The following is a 27,173-nucleotide window of genomic DNA, read 5'->3' as shown; positions in this document are numbered from 1 at the left end:
CGTGAGCGTAATTTTTGACTATGCCAAACAAAATTGTGTTTATAGTTTAAAGACACCTAGTTTCATCTACTTGTAAAATATATCTGTATTTAGTACTGTGTAGATTATATTGCATTTTTAACTAACAAGTTCTCTAAGTTCAAAATCAAATCAGCCCTATTGCAAAATTGATCGTTTTTTACATCTTCTTTTTTTTGTGTAATTCTGACGAAAACGTTGATGAATTTCTCTTGTGGAATAATTCCCCGATCTCAATTTTATAATCTTATTTCTTAGTAGTGCTTAGGGTATCGGACAATGGTTTAATAATCCTTAAGCTAATATTAGACCTTAACAGATATTTATATAGAGAAAATAAACTTGAACCATAAGAAATGTCTTTCTTTAGTAAACCATCTCCTTGAAACTGATTAATTATATCTACAGATGTGCCAAAAATAAGTCTGCAACAAATGGTATCTTTTCCAAAAATCCTATTTACGTTTTCAGTAACTCTAATAAAAATACCATTTCTTGCGAACTTTTAGGTTCACCCTATATATTTAGTAGTTTCTTAGTTCTCCATTATTTATACCCTTTTTGCAATATCAACAATAAAAATGGCATTTTTATTTACCAGTGGTCTATATACCATCCTGGACAGTTCATATGCGTGGTCTGTATTTTAATGCATGCGACAGAGATAAATATAAATTATCGGTTGACAGACAGAGAGACAAAATGAAAACCGGCATACGGTGTTGCCGGTTTTTACGTGTGTAGGAAAAAATGTGCTAGAAAAAAAATAACTATTTTAAAAACTATGTATACTACTAAAATGAAGATAATATACAGGGTGGTCCGAACTGTATTCCGGAAACTTCAGCAGTATGTTCTGCAGATAAAAATAAGTAAAAAAGTTGCTATAAATGTATATCCTAAAATGCTTAGTTTCGGAGAAACAGGGTGTAGAAGTTTCATTTTTATTTCAATCTTTTCCAAATAATTTCTGAAGAAACGTCAATATTTCTTTGAAAATTGGTGTCTGGGAGTTTTTTGACATGAGAAATTTGATTTTGATGTCAATAAGACTCCTATTTGTAGGGGGCGCCACCTACATTTGTTTTAACTGTTTTGAAGAGTAATAACTTTTCGTCTATACCTGTATAAAACTACTGAGTGAAAAAATATACATTTTCGTGACTTTCTATGTAAAAAATGTCTCTTGGTAAAAATCATTACGGGCAACCGTTCTCGAGATATTTAGAATGGAAATAGTCAAAAAATAAACACGTTAGGTAGATAGTTATTTGACTGAAATAATAAATCTAGAAAGTTTTTATTTTTTTAAATTAATCATACATTTTTCTGCGAAGAAATGATGATAAAACAGTTTCTGTTGAACTTTTGGCACAAAAACATTTCAAATTTATGATTTCGGTCTTATAACTATTTATTCAACATGTTTAATTTATGTCAATGATGACAGGTATAGTCTGTGAAACGAATAGCTTTGAATTTGACAGTTCCCGCGGGCTTTTCTGGTGTAAATTTTATTAGTTTAGCAACTTGCGGCCATGCTGATACAATGCCGTCTCTAATAGAACAGCCTTGGAGCGACATTTATGACGTCACGCTAGTTAGATACTACGGATTAATTATGTTGTAGAATACATGGAAAACATAATTATTCCTCGTATATGTAATTTTTTGGATTATATTCGACACTATTTTTTTCATATGACACAACACTGATGAAGGCTATAAACGTTACCTATAACGTTTTTTTAAACCAAAAAAAAATAATAAAAAACCAAATGAAAACTTAAGCGTTTTCCCCGAACCTAAATCCCAACAAAATCAAAAATTTTAGAATAATTTTACATATAAAATGACAGTGATCTTTATTGCATAGCCATCCCTGACGCCTTTTTTTCTATGATATTGTATTATTTGCAAATATAATTTTTCGAACATTGATGCTTGCAAAATATACATATAAATTTTGTGAATGCAAATAATAATATATCACTATTAGTAGATATTGAATGTTTTTTGTTAAATTAGATCGATTTTCAAACCCCAAAATTTAAAATAGATTTTATATTTTACCCATTATTTTATGTACCTATTCATTATTTGTATATTGTAAAACATTTGCTGCAATTGTATGGTTCATAGTTTATTTGCCAAAGTATTTATTACGATAAATAGGTATATATATTGTATTTATTAACTGTATATTATGTATATTTCATGTAAACTATATCATTATTAAAATACAAACCAAAAATACGAGGAATAATTATATTTTCTATGTATTCTACAACATATTTATTAAACCGTGGTATCTAACTAGCGTGACGTCATAAATCTCGCTCCGAGGCTGTTCTATTAGAGACGGCATTGGTCTGATATTTAGAAATTTCAAAGGCTGATGACATATAACTTTTGTCAATTATGACATTTCGCGTTGATTTTTGCAAGAAGAGGAAGAACTGTTACTTGTTTTGTTATTTTCCTTTTCTATTTCACGAAAGTAAAAAGAGTTACCTATCTGATTCGTTCAGGCACTCATTTTAAAGAATATCAGTAACTTTTTGTAGCCATGTTGGTAAAAAATAACGCTCAAAATTTAAAGTTATTCATTTTATAGACTATATTGATAATTTCGATTCCAAATATCTCGAGAACCATTACTCGTAGCGACTTTTACCAAGAAACTTTTTTTACGTAAAAAACGTCATAAATGTATATTGTTTTACTCAGTAGTTTTATACAGGTACGGACGAAAAGTTATTACTCTTCAAACCAGTTAAAAATAGGTAGGTGGCGCCCTCTACAAGTAGGAGTCATATTGACATCAAAATGAAATTTCTCATGTTAAAAAACGTCCAGGCACCAATTTTCATCCAAATATTTACGTTATTTCTGAAATTATTTGGAAAAAATCGAAATAAAAATGAAACTTCTCCACCCTGTATCTCCGAAACTCAGCATTTTAGGACATACATTTATACAAACTTTTGTGAAAAATAAAGTTCCAACCCTAGATGCAAGATTTTCGTAAACGCCTACTTGTGCGGTGTGAGATTTTGATGCAAAATCTGGCAATACCGCATAGAAGAAATGTATCAACTCAACTTTTATCTCTTTTTAACACATTTGGTTTGTCATTAAGCGGTCTACATCACTGTCTTACACGTTAAAATCCAGACCACGCAGTTTCGATGAACAGATAGATCGGTATATCACTCTGTATACCTTTTGTTCAATTAATGGTTTCCTCCAAAAAATAACCTAATTTGTTGGAACGTTAACTTAAAATAAATAGATGTTCCTAATAAAAATATTTATTGAATACCTTACATAGTATAAATGATAAGTAAATTGCTATCAGACTACCAATACAAAACTGAAACAAAGTAGTAATATGGTTATTGAGAACTAAAAATAAAATTCGTTATTCGATTTTACGATTAAATAATAGGGATGTAAATTTTACTCCTATAAATGTAGAATATCAAAAAATCTCTTACATCTTAAAAAGGCCACGTGGTATAGCTAATGTATATATACAGACAATCCAATAAAGTACGAAAAGAAAAACTTTCAAAAAATACTTTCACATCATATTTACACGAGCTCTGTATTATTTAGAGTAATCTATTGCAAGAGGAACAATTCTGAAATACCCGCTGTCCAAATAGAAAATAAAAAGTACATTTAAACACTTCAAAAATATGTTAAAACACTGTGTGACTTACAGCGGAGTATACAGAAAATGGTCCTGAAATACCTTTAACCACGGTATAAAAAAGGAAGCACCAGGCCGTTCTTTTATTATACAGGGCATGTCACAAAGTTTGCAATAAATAGAAACATTTTTATTATACAGGGTGTCATTGAAATGGTGTAAAAATATCGGGGGGTGATAGTACTCCTAAAAATAGTAAAAAAACTTCCTATAAGTATAGGGCGAAAAATGCGCAAAATTTTACACCATTTCAATGACACCCTGTATAAAGAGAAGAGAGATTTTTTCATTAATTCAATAATTCTTTTTTCCATCGGTTGCGAACTTTAGGCACACCCTGTATATTTTTGTTATCAAAAATTAGAATCAAAAAAAAAAATAGATTACCATAGACTTATAGTATGTAAAATCCTTTTAAATATGAATCTCCTTACTGTTATGTTAAAAACAGTAACCCCTAAAGTAAAAGTCCCTATACCAACAAAATTTAGACCGTAAGATACTGTTTCATAAAAATCGAACGTTAATTTTGAAATTTAATACTTTATAGATCAATATTGATCGATACTTTATTACGCCCTTTTACCAAATGGCACTAACTTATAGAAAAACTACCATTAAATGGAATGCGTTTGTATTAAATAATATTTAAATATAATTGAAGAGTCGTACAAATACTTAGCGCAGATCTAGTGATTCAATATATTTCTGTATCATCACAATACAAATCAATGAAAAATAAACACAATTTTTTGTATTTTAAAGAGTAAGAATACTCTAATAAAGCAACTGTTGAATTTGTAAGGCCACTTATGAGCAAAGAAGCGGAATTTTAGCTTATTATGAAACTAACTATAACGTTATTTATGGTAGATAATAAAACTCTTAATACTTAACTAAAACTGTGATAACAATTTTTAAAAACTTTCAAGTTTAAAATAGACTCATCAACAATAATAACTAATACGTTTCTACGCATAAAAATCAACTGCAAGTAGATCTAGTGTTATTACCTACCATTTTATGGTATCTGAATGTATTTATTAAAAAAAAAATAGTTATTGAATAATTAACCCGAACAGTAAAAATGTTGAGCATCTTAGAATTTGCTTAAGTAAACCGGAAAAATCGCCAAAAATTGTAAATAGTTCTGAAATTTTAAAAGTACCTGACTCGTAAAATAATAACTCTTTACATAAATAACTAGGTCGTAAATTCGAATTACATGTTCTCGAATTGGTCCACGCGACGTTTGGTGTTGCCCTTACGGATTTCGCGAAGGGTCTTGTACTTATCCCGACCCTGGCGGACATTTTCTCTATGGATCTTGTCCATCGCCGTCTCCTTGGTTTCATCCCGCGACTGCGCAAGATCGATCTTCAAGGCCTGTAACAAATATTCAACATTTAATTGAAAACTATTAACAAAATAAGCCACATTGCGCCAATCAATTAAAAGACAATTTGTTGTTCTTGTTATTATATTTTAACCTATCAAAAAAAAGTTATAATTTTTAATGTTAAATAAAAAAATAAGATCAAAGTTATGTTGAATTACATACAAGTTATTCCACGTCACATTTCTTATAAGGTTGGATCAAAAATACTAATGTCATCTTAAGTTTTTAGATGTACTCAGGGTTGGGTAGATAGAACATTTTATATTTTCTACAGTATTTTTTACACGTAGAAAATTAGTTTTGTATAATGTAAGCCTTTTTTGAGTTTCTATTTATTTCAAATACTTCAATCACAACCATTAGTACAAAAAATAAACTAATAACGATATCTCCAATTGTTATTTATTATTTAACAAATGGATAGTATATAGTATGTCAAAAAAAAAACTATAGTAAACGCCACGAATGTTTGGGAGTGATTCATCGCTTGATGAAGTTAGAATCGACACGCGCGCTATCATTTTTACATTAAAAACGTGTGTTAGTGTGATTGACAAAGACGATACAATATCGCGTTACTTTGATTGATTCGTTTTTGTGCATCAGTCCATTGGTGTGCTTGCAGTGCGACCAATGGGGCATTCCAGTTTATATTTATAACCAAAAATATATGTTTTGACAAGACTTTGACAGTTAAAACAACAAATTACAACAGATTATATATTGATTATTATATGACTTGAAACACCACGGCACTGGAATTTAGTTTTATGTGACCTTGAACAGATTAGTTCACATGGTAGCGACCGATGAATCACTCCCAAACATTCGTGGCGTTTATTATATTAATGAAATTTTCCTTGATTTGTTACATACTATAGTCGAAGTTTACAGATATCTTAAAAGTATTCAATAGTAAGATCAATGTTTACAGAATAATTCTATGTAATTCTGTAAACTTTGGTAAGACTCAGACAGAACAACAACAAAAAATAAGATCCAACATAATGAAAGTAGGGAATGCAATCCCGCAAATGCGGGATCCCGCTGAAATTCCGCGGGATCAAAGTTGCGGGATTTACCGTGCGGGATCTGCGGGATTGACACATTACTACTAGGTAACTGAATACTTAAATCCCCTTACGCCTTGGCCATTAAAAATAAGTGAAACAAACACGTTAGTTGTTAGATTTCTTTCTGGCGTATGTGCGTATAAGCAGCGTAAGTGAAGAAAAGTGTTTAACTAGTACTTGTGGACAATTTCGTCAAATAAACTGCCGGACATAATTATCGGGACAAGCAAAATTTTAAGGTAAATTTAAAGTTGAATATCTCTTGAACTAAAAAAGATTTTGGGATGAGGTTTTAAATGCATCTATTGGGACTAAGATGCTCTGTGGTTTTCGAAAATATATTTAGCGAATTATCGTATACAGGGTGTTTTAGAAGAGTGTGAAAATTTGGTCAAGAATCTTTTTTACCGCAAATTTACAATTCTTAAAAAATCGACAGTACGACTAATCTGTATTGAAATTAGAAAAAACAATTTGGTCGGTTTTTTAATTTTTTTTGTTTTAAGGAAAATACGACGTTTTTTCGAAAAATATGCATTTTTAGTCATACATGTCGGTAAGAATTGGAAAAATACAACCATTTCAAAAAAAAATATAAAACAACATATTTCCTGACAACGATTATTATTATAGATTCTCGGGAATGAAGATATAGTCTCTATATTAGAAGAATCTAGTTCTGCACTAGACTGCGAATGATATGTATTCTAACTGCAAATTTTTGTCACTTATACATAAATTTTAAAATAAATCCCTACGTTTAGCGGTCTAATGGATTCACACGAAATTACTTCAAAAATCGGTCCAACATTTAAATTGATGAATAGATATTTTTATATAGTTTTATAACATTTACGATTACTTTTCGATTTATTATCTGTTATATTTTTGATAGAAATATTTTTTATAGTTTTCTAGGACACATTTTTATAACTTTTACAGTTATTTTTTGATTTATAATCAAGTTTTAATATTTTTTTTTATTTAAATCAATGATTAAAATTAAAAAAATCACTTGATTTAAATCATGCCAACCCTGCTATAAATGCATATTTTTCGAAAAAACTTCATATTTTCCTTAAAACAAAAATTTTTAAAAAACCCACCAAATTGTTTTTTTTCCAATTTCAATACAGATTAGTCGTACATAGTTATATTTATTATTATATTACATTATATTAGCAAGTTTAATAGGTTAAGTACAAAGAGGAGCATTTATTGTTTACAATCCCGCAATTTTGCGGATCCCGCGGGATTGATTGCTTTAATCCCGCGGGTTTGCGGGATTGAGATTTTGCTGCGGGATTGCATTCCCTAAATGAAAATAAGAACTACAAACTACAATAATTATTATTATTCGTATATAGTTTATGAAACCAAAGGTTTTCTATGGTAAAATTTAAAAAAGGAACAAAAACTTCCAGAGAAAAAAAAATCAGACTTTTCTGTATGGTCTTCAGATTAAACAGAAAAAAATATTCTAATAGTCTTCAGATCGATTACTCTGTCTCTTATCTTCAAGGAGTTAGTATACCGTCACAGAATAGAGAGATAGCGCGTGCACACATATTGCAGTTTTAACACTTATACAATTTAAAGAAAATGGAAAGGAAGTAACCCCTAAGGTGAAAAAAAAAACGGCTTTAAATATACAAAATGAATGTTCTCAGATTTTATACTATTTTTTACTTGTTCTCAGATTTTATACATTTTCTACTTAATATTCTACATTTTCTAAGCACTTTTCTACATACACGTAGAAAATTAATTTTCTACGCGTCGTTACCCAACCCTGGATGAACTCAAATTGAATTCTACCTTATTGTTTTAAAAAATTAACGTGTATTTATAACAGTTCGAATTAAACTGAAGTTGCCAAGGTTACATGTACTTTTCAAAGCAATATTAGATCTTGAAAATATCCAATGTTACAAATATTTTTTTCAAACGTCACAGAAGTATTAATTTTTGCGACGTGATTTTGACATTATAAAAAAGTCATTTTAACGCCTAGGCATAAAAGTACGAAAATATATTATTAAACTGACATAAAGTGTCAAATTCAACGAGCGTAACCATAGTTTCTCGATATAATTACATACAAGGTATTACTTTTAAATGATTTTATATTATTTGGAACGTTTGAAATCGTTTAAAAATAAAGTAAAATAACATCAGTGCAAAAAGTATTTGTATCTCTACAACAAATTGCTTTTATTGATCATAGGCGATAAGTATGATAAAGTATTTTAGGTACTTGTATTTCATTATGGGTTGGGTTTATTATGATTAAGTTAATTTTTACGTTTGGTACCACACATTTCATGCATAAATTAGTTTTTTGTAACACATTGATTACGAAAAAACTATATTTTTTTTATTTTTGAATTATTTTTCGGTCATACCATAATTCAAATAAAGGTGCGTCCACACCGGCTGCTTTTTTAACACATACTTTGGTACGCGCTAAAAAATACATTCCAAAAGTACATGTTAAAAAAATGTTTTGCGCGGCGCGGCGCAGCCGGTATGGATGCACCTTAACAGCACGAAAAATATAGTTTTCTATTGAAATTAAAAATCGGCTATACAATGCAAAAAACACTGAGGTACCTCTAAACGCATTCTCTTATCTTTACAAAGTCGGCAACAAATGGGAACCTGAAATAATTACTTTGGTCTAGTGATTTTATATAAAGCCTAAATAGAAACACTAGGATTTATTACTGGAAGAACTGGTATACAGAGTGACAACAAAATCATTATACAAACAACCGATATATATCCAGCATATCCAGTAATAAACCCGCCACTAAACTGTAGATGAATATGATGATGCATATTATATGAATACAGTATGATCAAAAAGTTTTACGATCAAGCGGACCACAACGGAGAAAGATCGTACGATAACGGACATTTTGACACTTTTTGGATAAATTTAATCTAACCTTAATAAAACTATAATGGTACAAGAGTTAGCACTGTCGGGAAAACGAGAATTTTAAGGAAACTGGTTCTTTAATATATCTTTTGCTATGCTCTCCTGACCAAAGTGCGGGCCGTCTGGCTGCCGGTAGACTACTGCGCATCACATCTGTATCCCATTTTCGTGTGTTTTATGGGATTTCTCGTTTATGAGTAGAGATATAATGATGCGATTTTCACATTATTTTGCTACTTTTTTATGAAACTAAATATGCTACACATATGTTTGTCCTAGCCTCCTTATTTCCTAAAATGCAGGGTGTATTTGTGATTCGCAGTAGTAAACAGACGTTGAATACAGATATGATGCGCAGTAGCAACGTCTACCGGCAGCCAGACGGTCCGCACTCTGTTCAGGAAAGTATAAAACAAAAGATATATTAAACAACCAGATTTCTTAAAATTCTCTCTCGAAAACGTTGCTAGCTATTAGACCATAAGTAAAACAGCGAAGTCGATATGGAAATGCAATAAATTTAAAATCTGCGTAATTTTCTAAGCAATCAAAGTCTTTAAATTCAACCAATAAAATTAATATCGTATCATTGTATCGTCGGACAACGGATGTATGAAAATCAAGCTTTAGGCTGTCTATTCTTTTAACTGTCAAAAGTCAAAGCCTGCTCTATCGCTCGATCACTTTGTGATCATATGGTTAGATACATAGGTTATTGCATAAATATAGTATATTACAGGATTTAGGTTAACTAAAAATATCGTATTTGAAAAACGGGTTACCTTGAGTTGATCGTGCAGACGAACATTTCGTTCAGCTAATGTACGTCTATCTTCAATGGGGTCAATGATGTTTTCGTCCGTGTTCAAATCTTTGCTAACATCACCATTAACCATTTCGTCGTCTTCGTCATGGTTATTTTCCTCCAAATGTCCCTTGGTAGCATTCGCCAGCTGTTGCTGTTTAAGCTCCTCTTCTTTACGACGAGCTGCTTCGACTTCTTCTTGAAGGCGCTTAGTTTCGGAGTCCTTGGCTTCGACCTAAAAAAGTTGTATTAAAAAAACATATGTAACAATATTCTTCAAGCATCTATTTACTTCTTCTCTAATACGTTGGACTTCTTGCTGTTTAGCCTGGATTTCGTCCTCAAGTTTTTGACGTTCTGCGGCTTCCATGTTCTTGCTTTCTTCCAGACGTTCCATCATACTGTGCAGTTCGTTCTGCCGTTTCTCCAGTTCGTCTTTGGCAGCTTGAAGTTGTCGTAGTTGCTCTTCCAGTCGCCTGATCATCTCTTGGGCTTCTACAAGATTAGCGTGACTACGTTCCATTTCCTCTTGCATCGCTGAAAATAGTTTTTAAAATTATAAAAAATGACTTAACTTCACTGTGTCTTTAAATTTAAATGTATAGTAATTTTATAATGGAGAGCAATGTTTCAACAATGTCGGTTGAAATTTCTTATAATTATTCCAAAAATGAAATTCTTAATTTTCAATGTTAGTGTTGAAAAACATACAAAAATTCAAAAATTTCAAGTTTAAAATAGAAAAAAGTCAGATAATATATACAGGGTCCGGCAAAAGTGCGCCGGGCATCTGTAGCTCCTAGAATAAAAAACTTGAGAATTGTGTTCAACTGCAAACCTACAGTAAGTATTAGGATGTATTGTCAAGTAAGTATAGACCATCTATAAACTAAATACCTAATATAGTTTTGATTTCAAGACAGTTCTTGTATTTGTAATAATTTTTTTTAAGAAAGGTTGAAAAATATATACCGGGTGCGTCTCAAAAGTGGCCCACCTCTACAACTTTTTTATTTTTTTAGATAAAGAAACGAGATTTGGTATGTTAATATATCGTCCTACTGCTGCCAAAAGTCACTAACTTACTTTTGTTACTTCCAAGAAAAACGCGTCTTAATGTTAATTACATTGCATAAAGTTGTTGTTAGAGACTAATCGGTATTAAAATACAGCATAAATTGCCAGTAATCGTAGTTAATGACTTTTTCAATCGACTCTCCGCTTCAAAATATAGTTAGTTATTGGATTTTCAGGTTATTCGGAAAAATGTTAGTTAATGACTTTTGGTAGCAATAGGACGATATGATGTAAAGTAGGAATGATTGACGTATTCAGTTGTTTTTGGTCACTTCCTGTTTCACCGGAAATGACTACAACTTTTGATCTTTAAATGGCACCCCCGGAATTTTTAAACTGTATTCCATAGAAAATGACGCTCTGAATAGAATGACATATCATATGTCAACTTTTGACATTGTCGCTTAAAAAAATCGTATTTTAAATTTCAATCTAGAGTGCCATGGCTGTGTTAAAAATACTAATTTTTAATCAAGGAGCCTTTGAAAAATAGATTTGATAGTCTAATGTTTTTCGTATCTTGTCTTGGCCAGTTAAAAGATGCCCAAATCGTATTTTTCATCAATCGTATTTATGATCATATGTCATTTTTTTCAAATGGGACGAGGGTGGCCCATTAGCACATTTGGAAAATGCATTTTTTACAAATAAATTGATACCATACACTTCGTATTTCGAGTCAAAATGTCGTTATAAACCCCATGTTACAATTTCAAATAAACCATATGCAAAAACGTCAAAAGTTGACATGTGATACGTCATTCTCAGATGTCATTTGTGACATCAGAGTCAATTTCTATCAAATAAAGTAAAAAAAATCGAGGGTACTATTAAAAAATCAAAAGTTGTAGCCATTTCCGGTTAAACAGGAAGTGACCTAAAACAATTGAATCCGTCAAATCAATCCTAATTTATGACATATACTAACATACCAAATCTCGTTTTTTTATCTGAAAAAATAAAAAAAAGTTATAGGGGTGAGCCACCTTTGAGATGCACCCGGTATCATCCCATATCACAACCCATATCTTAGAATTATACAAATTGATCTGAAAGAAAGCCAAAAAAACAATATTATACAGGGTATTTTGTTTAAAAAAAATCATCCCTATCCACTCAAGCTTTTTTGAGCCACCCTATGAAAGTTAAAATATTTTCCTGAAATACATCCTCGTACATACTTTGGGTTTCCACTTAAACAAAATTTACAATTTTTTTTATTCTAAGAGCTACAAATGCCCGACTATTGTGGGACCCTTTTCCAATTTCCAATTTTTTTGTATGACAACGCTGACAAGGACTATAACTTGAAATAGTTAAATTATAAAACAATTAAAAATTATTTATCTGGCAAACGCTATTTTGCGTAATAACGAAATTCAGATAATTTTTATAGATATTTATTTATTTAAATTCCATTTGTAAGTAAATGAAAGTGATTTTTTGATCGATTAACTTGTGTAATAATTAGGTACCCAATTAAATGCAACAACTTTTCGCTAACGCTACTAAAATTTTACAATTAAATGATTTATTTTTTTAAGTATTATTTATCAAAATATTCGAAATATATTTGATTCTGTACTTATAGCAGTAGTATTTTTTAATAATCAGAGATTTTGCAGCAAATACAAAGATTTCTTAAATTAAATATCCTTACATTTAATCCTGTCTTCATATTCTTGTTGTTTCTTTTCTGCTCTTTCACGGGCTGCAATTTCAGATTGCAACTTCTCCCTCTGAGCTTGCTTAGCCTGCTTCTCATCTCTGGCTTGTGCTTTCATCTGTTGCACATCTGGAAATCAAACATTAATATGTTTTAAACACCTCCATTATTTCGTTAAACTCACCTATTGTATCGGGTTTTCTACGCCTCATATACAGTTCATGGTTGCCCATGCAAAGAGCCAAAATTCTCTTGTTGATCCTCACCCTCGGAGCAAAGAAAACAAAATCGGGTGCTTTTTTATCTATTGGCTTGATGATGAACTTGCGATCGTTAAAGGAGATATTTCTAATTTCGGACCATGGAAAACCAATTTTCGGAGTTAGCCTAAACAAAAATACTTTGAAAAAACTCCAAAGAAAAAATATAAAACCAAACTTACTGATCATCTTTTTCATAAATATTCAGACCCAAAGCGTCCACTCCTAAATATAGTTCTGTTCCCTTCTTGTTGCGAATTTCAAAGTAGTTGACACCGTACATTTCCAAGTCTTGCGCTATTTTTAAGTACTCCATCATGGCATCTTCTCTCAACATGCCTCTGTGCTCCTTCCACCAGGTCATTATGCTGTTCTCCCACTCGTCTTTTGACATTTTATGTTGATCCATTACTCTGAAATAAGTAATCATTATAAATTTAAGACATTCATAAACTTTCTTTCGATGAATCAACAATACAAACATTTTTTGGCGGGTACTGTATAGTTAGTAAAAAAATGTATTTTAGAAACTACATACATGTTTAGATTTCTTACTTTTTTAGTTTTTTGCATTTAAAACTGGACTTCGCTCAAGACAATTCCCAGGACTCTCATCAGTATGGGTGAGAAGTAGGGTTGGATAGGTAGAAAATTTTATATATTATACTACAGACAAGTATGGACATCGTTACACACCCGAAACAAGATAGTCGTACAATGGAAACAGTGGACTGCTTCTGGGAAAAAAGTGGACTACTTCTGGGGAAACAGTGGACTACTTCTGGGGAAACAGTGGAATGCATCTGAGGAAACAGTGGAATGCTTCTGAGGAAACAGTGGACTACTTCTGGGGAAACAGTGGACTGCTTCTGGGGAAACAGTGGAATGTTTCTGGGGAAACAGTGGACTCCTTCTGGGGAAACAGTGGAGTGCTTCTGGGGAAACAGTGGAATGCCTCTGGGGAAACAGTGGACTGCTTCTGGGGAAACAGTGGACTGCTTCTGGGGAAATAGTGGAATGCTTCTGGGGAAACAGTGGACTACTTCTGGGGAAACAGTGCACTGCCTCTGGGGAAATAGTGAACTACTTCTAGGGAAACAGTGGAATGCTTCTGGGGAAACAGTGGAATGCTTCTGAAGAAACAGTGGACTACTTCTGGGGAAACAGTGGACTGCTTCTGAGGAAACGGTGGAATGACTCTGGGGAAACAGTGGAATGCTTCTGAGGAAACAGTGGACTACTTCTGGGGAAACAGTGGACTGCTTCTGGAGAAACAGTGGAATGTTTCTGGGAAACAGTGGACTCCTTCTGGGGAAACAGTGGAATGCCTCTGGGGAAACAGTGGACTAATTCTGGGGAAACAGTGGACTGCTTCTAGAGAAACAGTAGAATGTTTCTTTGGAAACAGTGGATTCCTTCTGGGGAAACAGTGGAATGCTTCTAAGGAAACAGTGGAATGCCTCTGGGGAAACAGTGGATTTCTTCTGGGGAAATAGTGGAATGCTTCTGGGGAAACAGTGGACTACTTCTGGGGAAACAGTGCACTGCCTCTGGGGAAACAGTGAACTACTTCTAGGGAAATAGTGGAATGCTTCTGGGGAAACAGTGGGCTACTTCTGGGGAAACAGTGGAATGCTTCTTAAGAAACGGTGGACTACTTCTGGGGAAACAGTGGACTGCTTCTGGAGAAACAGTGTAATGCTTCTGGGGAAACAGTGGACTCCTTCTGGGGAAACAGTGGGATGCCCATCGGGAAACAGTGGACTGCCTCTGGTGAAACAGTGGACTGCCTGTGGGGAAACAGTGGACTGCTTCTGGGGAAACAGTGGATTGCTTCTGGGGAAACAGTGGACTGCTTCTGGGCATACTCTTCTGGGTAAGGTTGGGTAGGTAGGAAATTTTATATAATATACGGTACTTTCTAGACGTAGAAAATTATTTTTCTACACCCAATACTATATAATCTACACGAAAAAACGGCTTTAAATATACAACATTAATTTTGTACCTATTCTCAGATTTTTATACATTTTCTACTTAAATTCTACATTTTCTACGCACTTTTCTACATACACGTAGAATATTAATTTTCTTTTTTCTTTTCGTTTTTTTACCTAACCCTGGTGAGAAGGCATCAAAAATCCCCCATGCAATTAATGGACTAAGGCTTAAAATATAAACATTACCTCTGTGGCAACAGTCTATCATTGGCTAGGAATCCAGCGTTGTGTAAAGCTTTGTTGTAATCCCCATGCCTAGCTTGAACCGCGTAGGACGCTAGCAGAACGGAAGTTTCTGGAGGGCAGTATATTTCATCGGATAAAATGGCGTTCTTAACTTGAAGGTAGAAGAGTCGGAGTGTGATATCTTGTATAAGTTCCTCGGCAACGTCTTCTGGGTAAAATTTGGCACGGAATTTGAACTGTAAGGGATTTTCTTTTTTCACATCTTGAGCCATTACCTGTAAATTATAAGACATTCTAAATTTCTTTTGAAACAAAAAAAATATATTGTGAAAAATAAATGTTTACGACTATTGATGACAAATAAATTTTAGGTTCATATCAAATAAATTTTTAGTTAGGTTATCAAGGCGCGATTTTTAAATTCATTGTTGCCAACCATGGACATATTCGGCGCCGCGCTGACTATTATTTCTTTCCAGATATTGTCATTCGTTTTGACACTTAAGTTTTTTATTACGAGTTTTTGGTTTAAATAAATTTGTTCTTTGAGCTTGAAAATTTGTTCTAGTATACCTTGCAGTCGAACATTGTTCTTTTTAGAACCTCTTTTAGTGCGAAGTGTACAAGATAGCTTAATAGCCGTAAAAAACTCATCGCAACTTTACTAGAATATTTTGAAAGCGGTAGTAATGGCCCTTTATGTCCCTTAAGTGCTGTTAAGAAGGTGAGTTTTGTTGATGTAAATAATAACTGTTTATATATTTACAATTAATTTATTTTTGTTTCCTAAAATATTTTGATTACAACAAAAAAATAAAAAAATGGGCAACGCTGTGCCGGTCAAGCTTAATCACGTAACAAAAAATTTATTTGGTATGAACAGAAAAAATAGTGCCATAAAGTTTAAAATTTGACTAGTTTGATAGTAACCTTTAATTTTTGAAAGTACCGTAGTAGTGTCCAGTTGGCTTGGAAATGAACATCAATGACATTCCCCATATAATTTTACATATAAAATAACAACGATCTTCATTTCATAGCCATCGTTGACGCCGTTTTTTTTTCGATCATACGGTATTTTAGTTTAGAATTTGGATAATCTGAGGCCAATTTCATTTCGTCGCTTGTTTCCATTTACTGTAGGCCTTGGTTCGTGGCAAAACTAAATTTTGATTGAAAACAACAACTGGGAGATGCTTTTTCCTTCCTTTTTGAAAGAAACTGCCATAAGACTCACTAGAACTCACTAGTCACTAGAAAGTATCAGATCCTTCGTAAATTTAGCAACTTTTATGTTTATAATATGCTTTTCACCCCTTTATTACGAAGTATTTTCCAAAAAAAAGTACGTGAACAAGTACAAAAATTAACTGTCAATGGCACCTTCAAAATAATTTTCGCATATCAATGAAACCTAGCTATTTTAAATACTATTTTCACAATGCAACACCCAAATAACGTATAACTAACCCAATCTTAATAATAAATTATTTTTGATTACTCAGTGGAATGCTTTGTTACAAATTTTAACAATTATTTACCTAACAAATATGAACAACATATCGCAAAAATTCCTCAGCACGAGGCGTTTAATTCATGTTCAATCATCACTTTTTTTAGCTTCAACACCGAAAAAAATCGATTATCGCTCAAGTATTAACTATGTTATGCCATGTTAAGTTGACGCTATAACTTTTTTTCAATTACTGATTTGTTAAACAATGAAGTGCATAGTAATGATTGAATTTCAGAAGAAAATTTCAATAGATAAGTCTTTTTTATTTAAATAACAATTCGATATGAGAACCAAAATGCAACGAGAAATAAATACAGAAAAAAAACAACACTAATAACAACGGACTTGAAACAAAATAAAATGAATTTAAAAGTTAATTAAAAATGACTACTATTTGACAGGAAAAATATATTAAGTACAAAGAACATTGTTGTTAAAATGCCATTTTGATCATAAATAATTTTGTTACTTTCTTGTTAACATCAGGTTTTAACAAAAACAAACTGCACATTTCATGAATAAAAATAATAATTAGAAGATTTTATCCTCGGTTGGTTAAGCACATAATAAATACACCTCACTCGAATGCTTTGAAGCAAAAAATCACAACATTATTGTTGAGTAATATCACAGCATATTCACTAAACAGCCAGTCAACTTACGATGATTTACATGGAAGTCTGCCCTATACACGGGTGTTGCATCGTCGAGCGGGACATAGGAAATCCCATGTAAATTTTAATAGGGTCAATGATTGGCTTCCCTAATTATTTTAGAGAATAATTCTATTTAGGTTTATTGAAGAGCACTAAAACCCACATTTCAAAAGAATAACTAGATAGTTTTGATTAGCCCGTTTACGAGTTATCGCCGATTTCTTTTTAAATATTTCTCCCTTCTTATGGCCCTGTATTTACTTATGAGCATCAGTCAAGGTAAAAGATAACTGTCAGATGAAGTTGTCATTTCAGAAATTTATCTATTTAGTGCTTTATTATTATTATTAAAAACTCATACCTACATCGAAAATATTAGTCATGAATTACACTACCGAAGAAAAAGTATTGATGATTAAATGGTATTATCAAGTGTCGGACATGTTTGCTGCTCTGTATCCGAATAGACCGATACCTGGAAAATGAACAATCGCAAGGAATATCCAGAGATTTGAGACCAAAGGTACCCTAATAAATAACTGCAGATGTGAGACGAGGCAGGAACAAAGAGAAGATGCAAGAAATTATACCGACTTGGAAGTTTTATTGTGCGTGGAAGAGAACGATGGGAAGTTCAGCACAAGGAAACTTGAGGATGAAATAGGAATAGATCACACTACAGCGAGCGTTTCGAATTTTGAAACGACAAGAGCTACGAGATGGGGACGAAATACGGCATGATGGAAAGAGCAAACACGGATAGGGAATTAAAAAAAAACATAGTTTTCACTGACGAATGCACGTTTACCTTAAATAATGAACCCAATGTTCAAAATTATCGATATTGGAACAAAGAAAACCAACACAGGTTTGTCGAAACAAGGACGCAATATCCACAGAAAGCAAATGTTTGGGCAGGGATATTCGGACAAAATATTATTGGGCCATTATTTCTTACGCGAAATTTAAATGCAGAATATTATTTGGAACTACTCGAAAATCATATTTTAGCTGCTTTACCTGGCCTAAATCATAAAGTAAATTGGCCAGCAAGGTCTCCTGATATTTCGCCAAATGATTTCTTTCTCTGGGGCCATTCAAAAAACAAGATATACAAGGATAAAAAATACCCAAATCTAGACGAGTTAAAAATGCTATTTCTGCCGAATGCAATAGAATTTCAGTTTACCAACTAGCGAATGTAAGAAGAGAATTTTATAATCGCCTGGGTTATTGTCTAGCAGTCGATGGAGGCATATTTGAACATCTTAAATCCTAAAGTTCTAACAATTTAATAGTACCTAAATTAATAAGTTATTGAATATTGTAATAATAATATAATTAACCTTGTAATTGATTACTTTATTTTACTTTAATTCATATTAATTTGTATTTATAAATACATATTTAAGATTTCCGATGTAGGAATGAGTTTTTAATAATAATAAAGCACTAAATAGGTAAATTTCTGAAATGACAACTTCATTTGACAGTTATCTTTTACCTTGACTGGTGCTCATAAGTAAATACGCAGGGCCATAAGAAAGGAGAAATATTTAAAAAGAAATCGGCGATAACTCGTAAACGAGCTAATCAAAAATATCTAAAGTTATTCTTTTGAATGTGAGTTTTAGTGCTCTTCAATAAACCTAGATAGAATTATTCTCTAAAATAATTAGGGAAGTCAATAATTGACCCCATTAAAATTTACATGGGATTTCCTATGTCCCGTCCGACGATGCAACACCCGGTAGATCATACCAAATAAAATTTTAGTCATGTGATTAAGCTTGACCGAAAGACATACTTTCTTTTAATCAAAATACTTTAGTAAACAAAAATGTATAAACAGTTATTATCTACACCAATAAAACTGGCCTCCTTAACAGCACTCAAGGGACATTACTACCGCTTTCCCATTCAAAAGATTCTAATAAGGTTGCGATGAGTTTTTTGCAACGGCTATTAAGCTATCTTGTACACTTCGCACTAAAAGAGGTCCTGAAAAGAACAATGTTCCACTGCAAAGTCTGCCAGGAATTTTCTTTAGCTAAAGTATCACAACACCAATTCATTTAAACCAAAAACTCGTAATACAAAACTCAAATGTCAAAACGAATGACAATGTCAGGAAATAAATAAATAAATGTTGCAACTTGACATGTTTTACAGCAGAACATAATTTTTTACAGACGAAGGAAATTTTATTCTATAAATTATTCACCAATCAAACAAAGATATACAGTGGTGGCCAAAAGTATGGAAACTTTTTACTTTTTAAAATCACTGAAAATATTGCTATGCTTAAACTCTCAGGAATATAAATGAACAGCTTATAAATATAAACATCATGCCCAAGTCTAAATATTTCTCTACGGATTTAAAAAATAAAATAGTTGAATTATACAAGAGCGGTTATAAACAAATTCAAATAAGTAAAAATTTGAACATTTTAAAAAACACCGTTTCGAAAATAATTCGTAAATTTAATAAAACAGGGAACGTTTCAACAGCTTTTAAGTCAGGAAGACCAAGAAAGTTGTGCAACAGGACAATGAAAGTAATGAAGAGAATATCAATGGGAGATCCAAGAAAAACATCCACAGACATTTCTCGAGAAATGGGTGAAAGGGGAATATCGGTATCTGCACGCATGGTGAGAAGAAGGTTGGATGACATGGGACTTTTTTTGGAAGAGTTGCGGTGAAGAAACCACTAATATCAAAGAAAAATAGGATGGCCCGCTTTAAATTTGCTCAAGATATCTCACCTGGTCTTATCAGAAATGGAATACTGTACTGTTTAGCGACGAAAGCAAGTTTCAACTGTTTGGTAGTGACGGGAGACGTTATGTCCGAAGACCAAAAGGTACACGGTACAGCCATAAGTACCAGATGCCCACAGTAAAACATGGGGTTGGGAGTATAATGGTATGGGGGTGTTTTTCTCGCTCAGGGGTTGGTCCTCTTGTTAAAATTGATGGGATAATGGACCGTTTTTTCTACAAAGACATATTGGAGAATAATATGCTGCCTCATGCTGATGAAGAAATGCCACTCAGATGGTTGTTCCAGCAAGACAATGATCCCAAGCACAAATCTCGGTTTGTTCAAAATTGGTTAAATGAACATAATGTTCCACTAATGGATTGGCCCTCACAGACTCCGGATCTTAACCCCATAGAAAATTTATGGGACCATTTAGATAGCAAAATTCGAAGCCATTCTATTTCAAATAAAAATGAATTATGGGAAGTGCTAAAAACTGAATGGGCGGCCATTTCCAGTAAAGATTGTACGAGATTGATCGATTCGATGTCAAGAAGATGTAGAGAAGTAATTAATTCAAAGGGATATTCCACTAAATATTAGTAATTTTTATATTATCTTGAATTTTAATAAACATTCTTCTTAAGTTTCCATACTTTTCACCAAGAAAATATTACAGTTGAGGGTTGGAACCTTTGAGGAGCAACAGCAAGATAAAACATTAAACACTTATTAAATACTTTATGTAGCTTGTTAATTATGTTAATATCAGCAGATGATTATAAACTCAAAAAGTGAGCTTATAATCATCTGCTGATGATGCTAACATGGTTAGCGAAACGCGCGTCCAGTATTAGTAATTTTTATATTATCTTGAATTTTAATGACATTCTTCTTTTTATTTTTGACCAAGAAAATATTCATAATTTTTATATATTTTTGATAGCTGTCATTTTTTATTTAAATGTATTATTTGTAGGTCACGATTATATAAGTCGTTTTATTTCATATTTTAATTTCTCAGCATAAATGACAAATTAAAAAAGTTTCCATACTTTTGGCCACCACTGTATCTTTAGTTTAGCTGGCTTCTAAATTCGTATCCTGCTTGACGATGACTTCCCTCTTTGTGATATTTTTAGCAACTAAAAAGAGACAAGCTAAATGTTCCGTCTGATACGCATTTAGAAATACACCATCTTTTATTGTCAAACAAGAAAATATTTCAAACATTAACTAAATTTAGTTCACCTTTTATTACACTTTTATTCTGAAATCCAACAGACGAGATGGCATATTATATATGGCATTTAATTAACATACATTTGAACGTGAAATTTAAAACAAGTACAAGGTTCGAATGTTACAGGTTTATTTTAACTGTTTGAAATATTATGCAAAACTTTTTTCAAAATCGTATATTTATCAATCTATACTAATATATAAAATCCTTAAGTGACTGACATACTGATTAATCACGATCCTGCTCAAACCACTCAACGTAAGAAGCTCAATTTTGGCATACAGGTTGATTCTAGGGTGTAGAGGTTCGATAAGAAGGGATTTTTCGAAATTCCAGTTCCAAGAGGGTGAAACCACCCCTCAAATATTACAATATTTTTATTTAAAAAACGGTCAAATTTTCCAAAAAAACGCTTAAATACGTATATTTTATTTTGTTTTTCTACATATTTTAAGATTTTTTAAAAATGTATACAGGGTGTTTCGAAAAATCTGGTCATTGATTAATCACGATCCTGCTTAAAGCGTTTGACGTAAAAAGCTGATTTTTGGAAAACAGATTGACTTTAGGGTGTAGAGGTTCGATAAGAAGGGATTTTTCGAAACTCGAATTCTATTCTAAGGGGGTGAAACTATCCCTCAAATATTTAAATATTTTTTATTTAAAAACTGGTGAGTTTTTCGGAAAAACTCATATATTTTATTTTGTTGTTATACATATTTTAAGATTTTTTATACAGGATGTTTCGAGGGTGAAAACGCCCCTCAAATATTACAATATTTGTTATTTAAAAAACGGTTAGTATTTCGGGAAAACGCATTTTTACATATGTATTTTGAAATTTTTTAAAAAATCATACAGGGTGTTCCAAAAAGTTGGGTAATTTCTTAACCACGCTTCTGCTCAAATTGCTTGACGTAAAAAGCTTATTTTTGGCAAACGGATTTTTCGAAAGACAAATTCCAACGAGATGAAACTACCCCTCAAATATTAACAAGTTATATAATAATATCGCCAATTGTTTTTTCTCATGCTGACATAAATGTGAGAAAATTTTATCCAGTTTGTATGTTAATGGAAATTCTTGCTTTGCTTTATCATCACCATTACAAATGATTAATCCGACGCGAACGAAGTCGCTGGTACATGCTAGTTAATTTACAAATTTCAAGCAGCAAAAATTTGAGGATTACTAGTTAATTTATGGAATTATATAAAAAAATGCTAATAAGAATTTATGTGTGAATATGTTAATTAATTGTAAATAAAGAAAGCATGCAAATATTAATAGAGGGACAATCATGACTGATCATCAGGCATACAAATGAACCATTTAAATACATTGATTTGTGTTGACTCAACATACCATCCTGGACACTTCATCTGCGTGGTCTGTATTTTAATGCATGCGACAGAGATAAACATAAATGACCGGTTGACAAACAGAGAAATGTATCAACCCAACTTTTATCTCTTTTTAATACATTTGATTTTCCATAAAGCTGTCTACATGTCTGTCTTACACATTAATAAACATATTTTTAATAAATGTGATAATCTTGCATTTTTCTGTTTACAACTCGTGGGTATATCTTGGATACCTTCGTTTTGACATTTTATTTTGAAATCTAAATTAAACGCTGATATATTTACAATATACTTACCAAGTCGTTATCACTGTCAAAATCTTCATCCTCCTGATTGACAGACGAATGTTTTTTTACAAATTTTATGCACCTCGTATATTTTTTTATCAAGTTTTCCGGCTGCATGCAAACAAATATTTGGACAAATTTAATCATACGTTCTTAAAGCTTATTAAAATTAAACATAGGCAATCTAGAATTTTTACAAGCTACAAAGTACGTGCAAAATATATACTTATGTGCCATAATACTTTTAAGACGAATTATGTGTCATTCTAAATAATGAAGCAAAGAAAAAACAAAAAAAATTATGTTTGAGGTTGACAATATCGTGATTTTTGGCTAACAAAACAGGATGTTTGATAATACCGAGTAGATGCCTTCATTCCTTGATTAAATAACACAAATTCGTACAACAACAAATTAGAGTTTGACAAACAACGGAGCATCGGTAAGGAAAACGCAGTTCTCATAAAAGATAGCTGATTTCGTACCATAACTATCCAGGGGCGTGCCGGTGTTTTTCTCTATTTTCCAGTAAACTTTATAATATTGTTTTAGTTTAAATGTATCTACATTTTGTTTAGTGATTCGCTAAATATAGTAATATTTCTTAGAAAGTGTGTGCACAAATAAAGTTAAATGTTTAAAATAAATACAATATGATACATAATACTGCCACTGGATATTTCAATATAATAGTCAAATTACCACTAATTAAATTGGGAGTAGCACTGGCCAACAGTATGACGTTATGCGCATGGCAACCGTCTGCCAGCTAAACGTACGAGAATCTCCACCAATCAGGTTGGTGGAATCCTGGAAACCATGATGTATTTTTCCAGTGTTGCCGGTTTGTCCAAAAAGGATGATAACTTTTGAAAATATTTATCTTTTACAATAGGGAGAATGAAGGAAGTCACACACATAGTTAATTAAATAAATATACATCTAACAACAAGAACTACGTTAAAATACTTAACAAACCATAATTACGTATGAGAGAATGAACTAAAAATTTATTAAATTTATAGGTAATATCGAGCAATTTTGCTACTTTATTGTTTAATTTATTATTTAACTCTTTCAGATCAATTTGTCAGATAATAAAAATTAGACCAGATATAAAGTCAAACTTAATAATAAAAATAGTATATCAATACGGGGCAGTGATGCCAACTCGTCGGAAATTTCGAGATCCAGAGGAAAAAGGGAAATTTTAACTAAAAATGGAACACTGATACGGGGTGACAATAATAAAGAACTTCAAAAAAAAACTTCATTGGTTCTGTAGAATTTAGAAATGTGTTCTCATCCCATACCATATTGTCTCCAGATTTTTTAATCACACTATAAAATAATAAGAGATTAAATGATTATACTTGATTTATATTTACTAAAAACTGGGATTTGAACATGGCATTAAGTAAGGTGACCCATTAATACCAAAACAATTACAATTTTAAAACTATCTTTGGTGTATTTAATTAACCAATTATTATCTCTAAAACAATGAATCCATAACTAAAACATTCTTAGTCATCCGATGACCAAATTCGATTTAATAAGAACATAAAAGTAACGTTCGCGGTTCACAGAAACCTTGTCACTTATGGTAGTGTGGTGATATATCTTGAAAGAATTTTTAACACATTCTAAATTGATTTATTTACACAGCAATATAGGGGCAAAATATAAATATTATTGCACTAAAATGTTTTATTTATAACGTTGCAAAATTGTCTTTTTTTCAAATATTACACGATCTTGTAGATTGCGTAGCATTCCATTAACCTTTCTAATTTATTGTATTCTATTATCCTTGGATACATCTTCCCATTAAAGTCTAATAATTGCAGTACATAGAATTCTTCAACGTGCATCAAAAACCTAATAGATTTATTGGGAGTAAGTTGGTATAGCGTGAGTATTTATATACAGGAAAAACCAATTCTACAAATTCAAACCAAACCATTTACATATATGAAACATATATAAATTTTTATTTTGCAATATTTAATTGCAACATAAAGAAAACGAATAAAATTCTTTTAAGTATTACAAATGTAAAGATTACGAAAAAATGTTAGTGACTTCTTCAAAAGCCAATAATCGAACAAATTTTAATGCCTAGCATTTAAATTATCGCCTATGATGAAGCAAAATCGTATCATAATTTTTATACTAAATAAAAATAAATCATTCAAAACCGTTCATAAAATAATTATCTAAAGATTGTAATTGTCATTTAAAAGTTGAAACGTCACAATAATTAATATAAAATATTACATCTCATGCCATGTAATAAATTGAATATTTGTGAAAGTAACCTTGTTAGGTATTTGCGATATCCTGTTAAACGGAAGACTCAACAAATGTCTTTTTCTCGATAAGGCAGAGAAAGCTCGCCAGCATAAACTTATCTATTAAAATGTATCTATATTTTTATAACCCGCAACAAAATTAACGATTTAAATTAATTACTGAAAGTCAGATAACGGGACTTGTCGTGGAGTAACCCAATACAATTTATTGCTACAATCACTTTAGAGGTTTCCCAGAATTAGAGTGTAATAATCATATAAAGGTTTTACACCTGTATCGATCTATTTACTGACAGATTAAGTAAATAAAAAGTATCTAATAACATCAGGTTTATATAAACTCATTTAAACTGTAACGTATATTTTCATTAATTGAAATCTGATTGAAATCGCTACTACACACACCGGAAAAATCTAGGGATATCATTTTATTAAAGTTAAAAATAAATGTTTTGAATAAACAACCACATATTTGTAGGCCGATTCTTTCTACTTCGATTGAAACGAAGTAGTCACACTAGTTATTTCTAAATTTGGGATATTTGCAGAAGTGTTTGTGCATTTTTTCTCAAATGTATAAAAAGCACCTAGCATCAATTGTTCGAATTTAACCTGTACTGGCTATGTTTTTATGATAACTTGCCAGAATTCATTCAAATAACTCTGTTTAGTATTAAACGACATTATGGAGCGTAGACATCTTAACAGAGACGAAATGCTAAGGGCCATGGGTATGCTCGAAGCTGGAATGCGCCAAATCGACGTAGCTAGAGCATTAAATACAACGCAAAGTGTAATATCGCGATTAAGTGCACGCTACCGTGAAAGTGGTGATGTTGCTGAAAGGCACACAGGGCGACATCGCATTACTACCCCTCAGCAAGATAATTTTTTACAATTAGATGCTCGACGCCGACCGACTCTTACAGCACCAGAGCTTAGTTTAATTCTCCAGGAACCACATAATGTATCTGTTAGTCCTGACACTGTTCGCAATAGATTAAGAGAGGTCAACTTAAGAAGCAGACGCCCCTGGAGAGCTCAACCCTTAACGAGAGGAAATCGAGAGGTACGATATTTGTGGACCCAAGATCATGTTCAATGGTCGAATGAACAATGGGCCAATGTTCAATTCACGGATGAGTCACGCTTTGGAATTCATCCGGATTCAAGAAGGCTTAGGGTATGGGGAGAACCGGGAAATCTTATTCGGTTGGATCATGTTCAGGAAGTGCACCTTTATCAACGTGGAACAGTTATGGTCTGGGGAGGAGTCCAGTTAGGCCGAAAAGCCGATCTCGTTTTTCTTGAAAGATTTCTAACAGGAATCACATATCGTGATTTAATTCTTGAGCCTGTCGTGTTACCATATGCCAATGATTTTGGGAGAAACTTCATTCTCATGCATGACAATGCACGGCATCATACAGCCAGTGTGGTAAGTGAGTTTACCAATGCTCATCAATTAAACATCTTACCCTGGCCGGCACAATCTTCGGACCTCAACCCCATCGAGCACGTATGGGACGCGGTCCAAAGAAGAATTTTGAGGATGGGTATGCCTCGTGAAACTCGTAGGGATCTGGTTCGGGCCGTGAATACAGCGTGGCAGGCTGTACCTCAAGAAGAGATCGACAACCTGATCAGGAGCATGGAGGGACGATGTAGGGCTGTAATGAACAGTAGAGGAGGCCATACCCTTTATTAAGTAAAAATGGTTTTATCTTTTTTTTTTAATTCACAGTTTAGAATATAAAAAAAATGTGTGTATTTTTTTGAGTTCAATAAAAATCAATAAATTTCGCATTTTTATTTCCAATACGTCCTGTAAACTATTTGTTTATTTTAATTTTATTATATCAGAAATGCAAATA

General features: G+C 32.3%; 1 protein-coding gene across 4 annotated transcripts in view; it reads right to left on the bottom strand.

Moving 5' to 3' along the window:
• Positions 1-3,316: 3,316 nt before the first annotated feature.
• The window catches only part of LOC115884813 (moesin/ezrin/radixin homolog 1-like), a 62,521-nt gene continuing 38,664 nt past the window's right edge, over positions 3,317-27,173 (bottom strand). For all 4 annotated transcript variants that reach the window (XM_030903513.1, XM_030903511.1, XM_030903512.1 and 1 more), the window contains 7 exons: positions 15,147-15,421; positions 13,143-13,373; positions 12,885-13,087; positions 12,695-12,829; positions 10,250-10,494; positions 9,935-10,192; positions 3,317-5,122 (listed from right to left, as the gene is read on the bottom strand). In XM_030903513.1, the coding sequence (XP_030759373.1) occupies positions 4,958-5,122; positions 9,935-10,192; positions 10,250-10,494; positions 12,695-12,829; positions 12,885-13,087; positions 13,143-13,373; positions 15,147-15,421 (1,512 nt within the window). In that variant the 3' untranslated portion in view covers positions 3,317-4,957. The remainder of the gene's footprint in view (positions 5,123-9,934; positions 10,193-10,249; positions 10,495-12,694; positions 12,830-12,884; positions 13,088-13,142; positions 13,374-15,146; positions 15,422-27,173) is intronic.

The sequence above is a fragment of the Sitophilus oryzae genome, unplaced genomic scaffold (assembly GCF_002938485.1).
Source record: "Sitophilus oryzae breed Bouriz unplaced genomic scaffold, Soryzae_2.0 scaffold_357_pilon_pilon, whole genome shotgun sequence".
In the NCBI taxonomy this organism is placed as follows: Eukaryota; Metazoa; Arthropoda; class Insecta; order Coleoptera; family Curculionidae; genus Sitophilus; species Sitophilus oryzae.
Note: the sequence above shows the minus strand (reverse complement) of the source record. Positions and strands in the feature narration are given on the sequence as shown.